The 12,834-nt window shown below is 32.5% G+C and overlaps 3 protein-coding genes across 3 annotated transcripts; 2 read left to right on the forward strand and 1 right to left on the reverse strand.

The window, feature by feature from the left end:
* Positions 1-2,001: 2,001 nt before the first annotated feature.
* On the reverse strand, positions 2,002-2,643 carry LOC131605567 (uncharacterized). Its single transcript, XM_058877911.1, has one exon. The coding sequence runs from the start codon at positions 2,641-2,643 to the stop codon at positions 2,002-2,004; it is 642 nt and encodes a 213-aa protein (XP_058733894.1).
* Positions 2,644-5,254: 2,611 nt separating this feature from the next.
* On the forward strand, positions 5,255-6,967 carry LOC131607522 (berberine bridge enzyme-like 17). Its single transcript, XM_058879521.1, has one exon. It carries the CDS (start codon positions 5,292-5,294, stop codon positions 6,870-6,872), a length of 1,581 nt encoding a protein of 526 aa, XP_058735504.1. The 5' UTR covers positions 5,255-5,291; the 3' UTR covers positions 6,873-6,967.
* Positions 6,968-9,744: 2,777 nt separating this feature from the next.
* Positions 9,745-11,415, forward strand: LOC131607523 (berberine bridge enzyme-like 17). Its single transcript, XM_058879522.1, has one exon. The coding sequence runs from the start codon at positions 9,745-9,747 to the stop codon at positions 11,332-11,334; it is 1,590 nt and encodes a 529-aa protein (XP_058735505.1). The 3' UTR covers positions 11,335-11,415.
* The last annotated feature ends 1,419 nt before the right edge of the window (positions 11,416-12,834 follow it).

The following is a 12,834-nucleotide window of genomic DNA, read 5'->3' on the forward strand; positions in this document are numbered from 1 at the left end:
ATCAATATCAATCTAAAACTCAAGAACAATAATATCAACATCAGCAATAATAACATCAACAATCAACAACAACAACTACTACAACATCAACAACGAATCTCAACAACAACAAAAACGTAAGACCTTTAGGGTCTCACCAATAACAAATAAACATCAACAACACCATAAATAAACCTATAATAAAAATCTCTTTAAACAACAACAACAACATAAAACCTCTAGGGCTTCGGGTCTCAATAACTGGTCTTAACAACAATAACAACAATATCAATAAACTTATAACATAAACATGTTTAAACAACACAACAACAAGATAAATCTATCGGGTTTCGGATCTCAACAACAACACATATAATTTGAATCACTGAAGAAGATACGATAGCCCTAAACACATATCCTCATTGTATTGAAGATGATATATATTTATGGCTATCATAGTTTATGGCTCTCTTGTTAAGGGCTCTTCGTAAGGGTTCTGTTTGTGTTGCTTTGAAAAGTGAAAGTGAATAGTATAAATTAAATCTAGATATATCAGAGAAACAATTCACCTATATTGGAAAACAAAACCAAGGTGAAAAGTGGCGTATTTTTATATTAAAATAAATATTCAGGAAGGCGCCACTTTTAATTAAATAAAAACATAATCTAAAACTGCTGTAATTTGAAGCATGTACCCTAATCTAGTATTTACTCCTCGGTTTTCATAAAAAAATCGATGGAATAAATTTTATATTAAAAATAAATATTCAGAAAGGCACAACTTTTAATGAAATAAAAACATAATCTGATGCTGCTGAGATCCAAAGCATGTACACTTAACTAGTTTACCCCTCAGTTTTCATGAAAATTCAACGAAATAAATTTTATATTTTTTAAGAAAAAACATGGCGCGTCTAGGGATATTACTGTTGTGTACAAGTGTGAGTTGTTAGTTCCACATTGTTTGAAAAAGTATAGGCTGAGGACTTTATAAGTGAGATGATCCATACACATATCACCTTAAGGTTTTGGGTGAATGTGGTGTCTCTTTTACTTGTGTGTTTCTCTTGACCCAATGTGGATGCTCCCCGCGATGACCCCACAGTGGTATCAGAGCCGATGGTTCAATTAAGGGACCGACTCCTTGTATCGAAAGTCTTCATAACAATGTGGTGGTTAGGAGGCGTGTTACGTTGTAGTGTCCGCAACGGCGGTACAAGTGTATGTGGATGAAAGAGTTTCCGCTTGAGGGGGGAACATAGTGGATGAACTCACACTTGAGAGGGAGATTGTTCTGTACAAGTGTGAGTTGTTAGTTCCACATAGGGGTGTGCAAAATATCCGCTTATGATGCCCAAATCCATAACCAAATCTAAACCACTTTTAAATATCCGGATATAATTGAATGGTTATTAACCGGTTTAATTATTAATGGTTTGGTTATCCATTCATATAATCCGGATATAATTAAATGGTTATTAACCGATTAAATTATTTTGGATTCGGTTATAATCTGGTTATCATCCAAATCCAAATATTTTAATTGTTAAAATAAATTATTATTTTTTTGGAAAAAATAATTTTTAAAACTGGATTTTTTTTAAAAACCGGTTTTATAATCAGTTTTGATTAAAATGTGGTTATGGTTATAAATCCAAACCTTTTAAATGGTTTTAAAATGGTTATGGTTTGGTTTTTGAAAATAACCAACCATGCATACCCCTAGTTCCACATTGCTTGGAAAAGTGGAGGTTGAGCACTTTATAAGTGAGATGACCCATACACATATCACCTTAAGGTTTTGGGTGAATATGTAGTGTCTCTTTCACTTGTGTGTTGCTCTTGACCCAATGTGGATGCTCCCCGCGATGATCCAACATATACCTCAGTATTTTTTTTGGAAGAATAAGAATTTATATATATTCCAAAAACGTTTATGTACAACGCGACCTAAAAGGTCCAACACCAAACAACTAAAAAAAAACCACCCTACAACCAAACAACAAAACTAGCCACATCTCCTTAAGCTAGTAACAGATGGGCTAATCTATCTCTATACTTGGGGTATACCCAAATTCTATTAGTAATTCTTTCTATAATGCTATTCACAATGTTCTTATCTTGCATCTCATTCCTAAAGACTCTAGCATTCCTATCCATCCAAACAGCATAGACTGTTTCAGCCACAGCAATTTTAACAAAGTGTTTCCTCCAATTTCGACTCTTGCAAATTTTGATGAGCCATTGCAACTCTTTGTTCCACTCTTGGATACTATGCTGAATGCACAGCCAGCCCAGAACCTCTCCCCACACCTTACTTGTGTACATGCAGTCGAAAAAAAGGTGTTGCACAGTTTCTATACAGCCACAGAACACACAGTGTTGATCAACATTAACTCCAAATTTAGCCAACCGGTCCTTCGTCGCAAGCCTATGTTGACAGGCCAACCATAACACAAACACTGCTCTAGGTCTAGCTTTATTCTTATACACTAATCCTCGCCATTCAACCAATGGATGATGCTTCATTAATTCCTTGTAAATGTCCCTAGTTTGGAATTTGGCACCTTGATTCAAGTACTGCCATTGTTGAGTACCTTTGATATCCTCTCCCAGCTTCAGTATATGTTTGATGATCCATGATCCATTCACTTTTATCTCCATCTGCATCACAACCTCCTGTTTCACATAGTACGTATGGACCCATCGCACCCATAAGGTGTCAGCCTTACTACATAAGTTCCATAGAAGTCTGCTTATACACACTTTATAATGCCTAAGCCTCCATTTTTGTTAGTGTACACACCCTGTCCCACGCCACTGGAGCTTTTCTTGTCACCTTATCAGTACCAGACCAAACAAAGGACCTGCACATGGCTTCAAGTCTTTTAATGACCCCTTTAGGAAGAGGTAAGCAACTCATCCAATAGTTAACATACCCAAATACGACGGCGTTGACCATTTGCACACGACCAACATAGCTAAATAACTGGGAGCTCCAATGTTTCATCTTCCCTCCAATTTTATCAGCCAGTGCCATACATTGAGTATTATATAGCTTCCTACTAGTAAGAGGAATCCCTAAATACTTGAAGGGCAAGGAACCTCTACTGAAACCTGTGATATCTTCAATACTAGTGATTCCACTCTCATCCATCCCACCACAGTAGAGTTGGCATTTGTTTGGGTTAACTTGCAGCCCTGTTGATATGGAGAACTCCTGGAACCTGTCCATCATCATCTGCACAGACACACTATCCCCTCTTGAAAAGAGTAGGAGATCATCTGCAAAACTCATATCCACAAGTTTCAGCTTTTCACAATAGCTATGGAACTTAAATTCAGGGTTTGTACTAAGGCATTCCAGTTTTCTATGCAAATATTCCATAATCACCACAAACATCAAAGGAGACATGGGGTCTCCTTGCCTTAGGCCCTTGGCTGCTCTCATACTCTTTGAAATGCTACCATTAATGTTGAATTGATATGATACAGTTGTCACACCAAGCATGACCCAGCTAATGAATTTCCTAGGAAACCCCACTTCTGCCAGAATACACTGCATAGCCTTCCAGTCAACTGAGTCATATGCCTTCCTAATATCCATTTGAACCATCACTCTTGGCATACCTCCTTTCCTAGAGTATCCTCTAATGAGCTCATATGCCAGCAATATATGGTCATAAATTTTCTGCCCTGGCACAAAAGCAGCCTGATTCTTGCTTATAATACTCCCCAGAACCTTGCTCATTCTGTTGGCCATAACCTTAGATATTACTTTGTAGACTGTTGTGCAACATGAAATAGGTCTAAACTCCTTGATGGTTTCTGCTTTATCATGTTTTGGAATCAGAGTAACAAGAGTTTTGTTAACTCTTTCATCCAATTTCCCTTCCTCAAAGTAGGCTTTCACAGTTTGCATCATATCATCTTTCACCAGTTGCCAAGAGTTTTTGAAGAATTTCGACCCGAAGCCATCAATACCAGGTGCAGTTAGCTCACCAATGCTATTTATTGCATCCCACACCTCCTTCTCACTTACAGGTTCAACCAACATAATCCTATGTTCTTGCCCTAGTTGTTTTCCTCTTCTCATTGCAACAATATCTATTCCCCTTAGCTCATTGTCAGCAGTCCCCATCAGGCCTTGGTAAAACTTTAAAACTTCCTGCTCAATTGCTTCAGGAGTATCACAAATTTCACCATTCTCTTTCACCAGCCTGTGCATACTGTTCTGTCTATGTTTGGCCTTCAAGGTAGCATGAAAATAGTTGTTGTTCCCAACCTCAGTATTTTTATATATGAGGAGAAATCGTTGTCATAAAAAATAATTTTTCTAGTAGTGAATTTTATTAGATGTGTTTCATCTAATTTAAATGTTAGAAATGAATGTAATTGTATTGAATTGTGTTATAATTTTTTTATAATTGAAAAAACATAATTATTTTTATTTGAAACCCCAACACGCGAACTCAACTCAATCCAACCCACAAACGAGCTGGTCAGTTTGATTCGATTTTGATCGTGAATATGCAAATTATACAATAATTCAACCCATTAAAATTTGAATAAGTTGGATAACAGATTAGACCAAATCCAATCCAACCCAACCTGTATACACTTCTAGGGTTGGGCAATGACCCGATCTAGAATAGCTTTTAATTCTTCAAATATATATGATTATTACATACACACATCAGACTTTGTATTGTTGTCATTATTTTTACTAAACATATTTTTTGATTTAACATTTTAGTATTTTTTATAATAATAATAATAATAATAATAATAATAATAATAATAATAATAATAATAATAATAATAATAATAAGATAACTTATTATATACTTAAATGTTACATTTTAATATTTATGCACAACGCCTTAAGATTTTAATAGTGTCAAACTGTTAAAAAAACTCACGGTTTTATTAAAAGAAAAAAGAAACTGAACTAATATGTTGGTCATGTACATTTTGTGTGTGTCTCAATAGTCATATACATTATTAATATGGTATCGTTTTCATTTTCATGTATTGAAATTTCTACGGCCGTCATATAAACTAGAATTTTCTTTTGACACGCATTCACAAAGACTTTTTTTTTCTTACACAGGAAAATATAATATAAAAATGATATTCTACTACCATTTTACCATAATTTCCCAGTCTTTTCCAGTTTTTAATATGCTACCCTCCAAATAATAATAAATGATGAATTTCTAAAAATAAATTGCCTAAAAATAGTCATATCTTTAATGCAATATAAATAAGAGTGTAAGTTTGCACAAAGATAGGCACACAACAAAGTAGCAATGGCGAAATCATCATTTCTCTTGACAACCGTAACAATTGTTATGTTTATTTCCTCAGCAATATCACAATCACCCGTTCAGAATTTTCTCAGTTGTCTATCTCATGATTCTCAAGCTTCCGAAGTCACTTACACACCAAACAACACCTCATTCTCAACCATCCTCAACATGAAGATACGAAACAAGAGATTTAAAACAGCAACAACACCAAAGCCTTTAGCTATTATAACCGCAAAAGATGCTTCTCATGTCCAAGCAACAATTAAATGTGCCAAAAGTAACAATATTCAAATCAGAATCCGAAGCGGCGGCCATGATTTCGAAGGTTTCTCGTATGTTTCAGATGTGCCTTTTGTTATAATCGACTTGTTTAATATCAATTCAGTTGATATCAATTTACAAGACAAAACGGCATGGGTTGGATCCGGTGCAACACTTGGTAAGATATATTATAACATTGCAAAGAAAAATAGTACCCTTGCTTTCCCATCTGGGGTCTGTTTTTCTTTAGGTGCTGGTGGTCATTTTTCTGGTGGTGGCTATGGAAATATGATGAGAAAATTTGGTCTTTCTGTTGATAATATCATTGATGCGAATATCGTTGATGCCAGTGGTAACATCCTTGATAGAAAATCAATGGGAGAAGATTTATTTTGGGCTATAAGAGGTGGTGGTGGTGCTAGTTTTGGTGTTATTCTTTCATGGAAACTTAAATTGGTTCAAGTACCTCCACAAGTTACTATTTTCAATGTGAAAAGGAATGTAAATGAAGGTGCAACTGATGTTGTTTACAGATGGCAACTAATTGCACCAAAATTGCACAAAGATCTTTTCATTAGATTGCAACCTAATATTGCTCAAATTGGTAAAGAGCGTAAAAAGGTTGTGCAAGTTAGTTTCATTGGTCAATTTTTAGGGACAATTGAAAGGCTATTACCTTTGATGAGTGAAAGTTTTCCTGAATTAGGATTGAATAAAAGTGATTGTATTTCAATGCCTTGGGTTAATACCACTCTTTTTTGGTATAATCAACCAATTGGTACTCCCCTTGAAGTATTGTTAGATGAACCAAAAGAATCTCAATCAATTTATTTCAAAAGTCAATCAGATTATGTGAAGAGGCCTATTTCAAAGGAAGTTATAGAATCTATATGGAAAAGAATGATTGAAGGTGAGACTTTGTTTATGCAATGGAATCCTTATGGTGGAAGAATGGAAGAGATATTGCCATCAGAAACGCCGTTTCCTCATAGAGCTGGAAATTTGTTCAAGATTCAGTATCTTAATTATTGGAGTGACGAATCTTCGGAGTCTATTGAACGCCATGTGAATTTTTCAAGGTCGTTTCACGAATTTATGACTCCATATGTTTCAAATTCTCCGAGGGAGGCATTCTTGAACTATAGGGATGCTGATATTGGTGCCAATCACCCAAGTAATACAACAAAAATTGACATTGCTAGAACTTATGGAAGCAAATATTTTAAAGGAAATTTTGAAAGATTAGTTAGTGTGAAAACCAAAGTCGATCCCGAGAATTTGTTCAGATATGAACAAAGTATACCTACTCGGACATATTAAAAAAGATAAAGGGTTGTACTGTACCAAAGAAAATTGATAAAATGTACTTTGATATTCTAAGAAATAATTGAGTAAAAAATATCTTGTGAAATAAATGGCAAAATAAATATTCCTACTACATTCACATACTTTTTTTCTTTTTTCCTTCCTAGCCTTGTAACTCAAATCAAATTATAGCATTGTTTATTTTATTTATTATATTTATTTGTTTCAATTATTTTAAGCTAAATTATATAGTCAAATTCAAGACATAAATGGTTGTGTTATTTCGTAATCTTATCGTTTTAGACTTTTAGTTAATAGGGGGGCCTTAGTTAAGCAAGAAGTTTATCTTTATACTCTTCTTATCCTCTCATGCGTTTTCTCTCCTTTTCTTTCTCCGGTGCAATTTTAAACCATTAAAGTAATCTTATTATTCAATAATAACAACCATTAAAAAAAGGAAATTAAAAGAAAGATAAACTCGTCTTTTTCATTTTTGGAATTTGTTTACCATCTCTTTCTTTACCATCTCTACTGTAAAAGTCTATGAAATTTTTTCACAATCAATAATCCAACAACTATAAATAAAATAGTTTTCATTTATTTTTTCTTAAAATATCATTGATTAAGAACACTAGTTTATCAACTGTGATACTCATTATGATCTAACAATTGAGAGACAGAGATACATTTTCTTTCTCTTCTCTTGCATTATGATTAAGAAAAACCCATTTGTCAACTATGATGTTTTTTTTTTAAAATTTTAGAAAAACAATATTATGTTTTAGGGTCTGTTTGGTTCAAATGAGGGGGAGGGGAGGGGAGGGATTTTAATAAAGGGGAGGGAAGGAGAGGGGAGGTGAGCGGATTTTTTTAATTAGATAGGTGTTTGGTTCAAACGAGGGGATGGGAGGGGAAGGGAGAGATTTTAGTTAAAAATATGTTTGGTTCAGGAGAGGAGGGGAGGTGTTTTATTAATAATTTTCATTTTTATCCTTATTATCTTATATAAGTGATACAATATGATATTCAAATGTGAAAAATTTTATACATGTTTTTTTGTTAGTAAAATTTCAAATATTGAGTGACTAAAAAGTTATAATTTACTACATAATGTTAAAAAATTAATTTCACTTAATTCGAATAAAATGTTCATAAACAAATTAAATTATATGTTAATAACAACTTTTAAATCGTAATGAAATATTCAACACATTATATACATAAAACAATTTATTATTAAATATAAATAGTTTAAATGTTTTAATAAAATAAATAAAAAAATTAAAATGAAAGATTTAAAGTTTGATCTAAAAGAAAATATGATAGGATACATAACAAAATTAAAAAAAAAAAACATAAAAGAGTTATAGAAAAATAAAAAAAGTACAATGATTATAATTTATATTAAGAACAAATTTTTTTAAATAATTTGAAGGTGGAGAATAATTATAATAAGTTGATAGAAGCAATCGGGAAAAATCACACAAGAAGAGAGCAGTAATACAAAAAAAATGAATAATTTTGAAATATTAAAATAAAACTGAGGATATTATAGTAATTATAATAAGTTTTAAAATATCAATGTTCAGATTACCTCCCCTCCCCTCCAAATCCCTCCGATTTGGGAGACGCAAAAAGTGTGTTTTGGAGGAGTTTTGCTCCCCTCCCCTTCCCTACCCTCATAAAATTTGAACCAAACACATTTAATTAAAAATATTTCCTCCCTTCCCCTCCATCTACTCCGAACCAAACACACTCTTAGTGTTGTAAATCTGTAAAAAATCAGCATACTAAATAAAAGCTTTATTGCCTCTTTCTCACTCTTCTTAAATGTTTTTTATTTTGTTTTTAATTATTTGATTTCACAACCATTAGATTATACGCGGGAGAGATGGCAGAAGATATGGAGCAGTATCCAATTCCAAATTTTCAAATTAATTGTATCCATTTCAACCGCAACAATTTTTTTTAATAGGCAATGAAATTCACTAATGGGAGTATAAGGGATACTCCACCCAATTACAAATATGAGACGGGAAACCTCTATGTCCTAAAACATAAGAGAGGAAGAGTATACCACGCATAGAAGTTGTTATTGATAAATTTTTAGGTATCAGTACTTTTAGTTTAAATAAATTAAAAAAATTAATTAACTTTAAAATAAAATAATTTAAAAGGTGACATAACAATGAATAAGTTTATTTAATTGGATAAGGATGCCAATATCTAATTAAATTCAAGTGTGCTGGAGTGTTCCCATATAATATTATCCAAACTAACATATAGATTTTGTCTGAATTTTACTATGCTAAAAAATATTTTAAAATTTCTTAAAATTACTATATATAATTATAAAATATTATTTTCCTTTCTATTTAGTGAAATTTTATGCCCATCATAGAAACTAGTACTTTCTTTTGACCAACATTGAGTAAAAATCTTTTTTAAAAAAGAAAATATAGCAAATAATGAATTTGTAAGAATAATTTGTCTTAAAATAATCATTTCTTTTTAAAATATATATTTTTAATTATTTTTTCTATAATTAGTACAATTTCATTACTTTTAAGTCCATATTTCAAATACTATATATTTATTGTATCAGATAAACTAAGTTGAGACACAATTTATCACATACACTGTATTTTCCTTTTATTAAAAACTATGTATTTATATTTTAATTTCTTATAAATATTTGCATATAGAACATGAATTTTAATATTTGTTTATTAAAACCGTCAAAAAAAATTATTTATTAAATGACATGAAAAGAATATTATTTTGACCCTTCTGTTAGAAAAGTAGAGTATACATCGATATAAATAGAGTGCAAGGTTCTGCAAAAAAAAATCACAACAAAATAGCAAACCTCATTGTTATATGATATATGGAAACAATGAGGAAATCATCTTTTCTCTTGACAATCTTAACAATTGTAATGTCTATTTCATCAGCAATATCACAATCACCCATTCAAAATTTTCTCAAATGTTTTTCAAATAATTCTCATGTGTCTGAAGTCATTTACACACCAAACAACACCTCATTTTCAACTATCCTCAACAAGAGGATACATAACAAGAGATTTAAAACAGCAACAACACCAAAACCCTTGGCAATTATAACCCCCAAAGATGCTTCTCATGTCCAAGCAACAGTTAAATGTGCCAAGAGTAATAATATTCAAATCAGAATCCGAAGTGGCGGCCATGACTACGACGGTTACTCTTACGTTTCGGATGTGCCTTTTGTTTTAGTCGATGTATTTCTTCTCAATTCGGTTGATGTCAATGTAAAAGAAGAAACAGCGTGGGTTGAATCAGGTGCAACAAATGGTAAGATTTATTATAACATTGCAAAGAAAAGCAATTCTCTTGCTTTCCCAGCTGGGGTTTGTTTTTCTTTAGGTTCTGGTGGTCATTATTCTGGTGGTGGATATGGAAATTTGATGAGAAAATATGGTCTTTCTGTTGACAATATCATTGATGCAAAAATTGTTGATGCCAATGGTAACATCTTGGATAGAAAATCAATGGGAGAAGATCTATTTTGGGCTATAAGAGGAGGTGGTGGTGCTAGTTTTGGTGTTATTCTCTCATGGAAAATCAAATTGGTTCAAGTACCTCCACAAGTTACTGTTTTCAAAGTGAAAAGAAATATGGATGAAGGTGCAAGTGATGTTGTTTACAAATGGCAATCAATGGCACCAAAATTAGATAAAGATCTTTTCCTTAGAGTGCAACATGATGTTGTTCCAATTGGTAAAACTGGTAAAAAGACAGTGCAAGTTAGTTTCATTGGTCAATTTTTAGGGACAGTTGAAAGGCTTTTACCATTGGTGAGTAATAGTTTGCCTGAATTAGGTTTGAAGAAAAGTGATTGCATTTCAATGCCTTGGGTTAATAGCACTCTTTTTTGGTATTTTATACCAATGGGTACTCCACTTGAAGTAATGTTGGAAGAACCAAAAGAACCTGACCAATATTATTTTAAAGGTAAATCAGATTATGTGAAGAAACTTATTCCAAAGAAAACAATAGATTCTCTATGGAAATTGATGATTGAAGGTGAAGAGATTATGTTTATGCAATGGAATCCTTATGGTGGAAGAATGGAGGAGATATTGCCATCAGACACACCATTTCCTCACAGAGCAGGGAATTTGTTCATGATTGGATATTATCATAATTGGATTAACGGATCTCGTGGGGATATTGAAAGTCATTTGAAATTTTCAAATTCAATTCATAAATTCATGACACCCTATGTCTCAAATTCTCCAAGGGAAGCATTCCTAAACTATAGGGATGCTGATATTGGTGCCAATCGACCAAGTAATATTACGAGAATTGACATTGCTAGAATTTACGGAAGCAGTTATTTCAAAGAAAATTTTGAAAGATTAGTAAGCGTGAAAATGAAGGTTGATCCAGAGAATTTTTTCAGATACGAACAAAGTATACCTACTAAAACATAGTAAAGTGATAAAATGTAGTGTTGGATGAAAGAATTAAGTAAAAAACAGCAACAAATAAATAAATTACATTTTCTTATTAAATTTAAATATTTTATAGATTTTTATTTTATCTATAAAAATAAAAACTATTATTGCATATTTTTTAGTTTTTTTCTTATGTTTTTTAATTTAGTTTTTTTTTTTACTAAATTATTTAGTCAAAATAATAATTTTTGTCAAATTTTTTAATAAGATCAATCATATAGGCAAGTTAAAGAAATGGTACAAGTATGCGGTAAAAACTTTTAGTTATGAAGTGAAAGAAAATATATTTCGAGATTGGCAGGAATCACGCGTGAGCACACTCTCAAGACCCAAGCCTCAACCACTAGGCCAATCCATGGGGGTTAAAAAAACATTTATTGTTGATAGTTAATTCATCAAATATAACTACGGATATTATAATAAATTTTACTTTGATTGTACATTAAATTAAGAAAATTAATTACACTTAACTAATTTTCTTAATCAGTGTAAAAGTAGTTATTTTTGTTTATAATTGTGACCGAAAGAAGTATCACTACTACAAATGTATATACAACAACGCCCACGTTACCACGGTCTTTTGAAGGACCGTAGTGACATCTCTTAACTCAGGTGCCAACATCCTTTTTTATTTTTTAATTATAAATGGTTAACATATTACCACAATTGGTTGGACCAACCGTAATGATATTTGTCACCTTGCATGAGTTTGAATATCAGCGCCACCAAATTTGTGATTTCACCAATATTTTAGTTGCGCCTTTCGTTTTTGATTTATAATTAAATAAAAAATAGATGTGATATTACTATGGTTGTTTAACCCAACCGTTGTGGTATATTTTACATTTTATTTTTAAATTTTTAAATGCTTAAAAACGGACGCTTTTTTATAAATTTCATTAAGTAAAGCATATATCACCACAGTTATTTTAAGTGATCGTGGCGGAATTCCTTATTCATTTTCAAGAAATACAGCTAGCTTGTCTCTTCAATTGCCATTTTTTTATTTCCATTTACGAATTCATTTTCAACCCTAACATTCGGCGCTGAGTAAATAAACCAAACCCTTCCAATCAACGTCATATTCATCTTTATAGTTCATTAACAAAACGAGATGAAACTAAATTCTTTTCAACCAACATCATCTTCATCTTCATCGTTCAACCAACTTCACCGTTCTTGGCTTACGTACCACCGAGGAGGAAGACGATACTAGATTTAGGGGTGGCAAAACGGGCCGGGGCCCGCCGGGCCGCTCGCGCACCCGCCAAAAAATGGCGGGTTGGGTTAGGATTTTAGGCTCTCCGCTCGCCAAAAGTTTAATTAAAAGGTAAAAAAAAGCCTATTAATCTATTAAAAAAAATATAAATAAAAATAGGCGGGTAAGCCCGCCGCCCGCCAACCCGCCATCTTGGCGGGGTGAGCATGAATTTTATGCTCGTTTTACTTGGCGGGCATGCCCGCCCCACTCGTTTT

Source organism: Vicia villosa, linkage group LG5, assembly GCF_029867415.1.
Source record: "Vicia villosa cultivar HV-30 ecotype Madison, WI linkage group LG5, Vvil1.0, whole genome shotgun sequence".
In the NCBI taxonomy this organism is placed as follows: domain Eukaryota; kingdom Viridiplantae; phylum Streptophyta; class Magnoliopsida; order Fabales; family Fabaceae; genus Vicia; species Vicia villosa.

Excerpts from the sequence above, each read along its gene's own strand:
- LOC131607523 (XM_058879522.1), top strand. The coding sequence starts at position 9,745 with ATGGAAACAATGAGGAAATCATCTTTTCTCTTGACAATCTTAACAATT.
- LOC131607522 (XM_058879521.1), top strand. The coding sequence starts at position 5,292 with ATGGCGAAATCATCATTTCTCTTGACAACCGTAACAATTGTTATGTTT.
- LOC131605567 (XM_058877911.1), bottom strand. The coding sequence starts at position 2,643 with ATGGAGATAAAAGTGAATGGATCATGGATCATCAAACATATACTGAAG.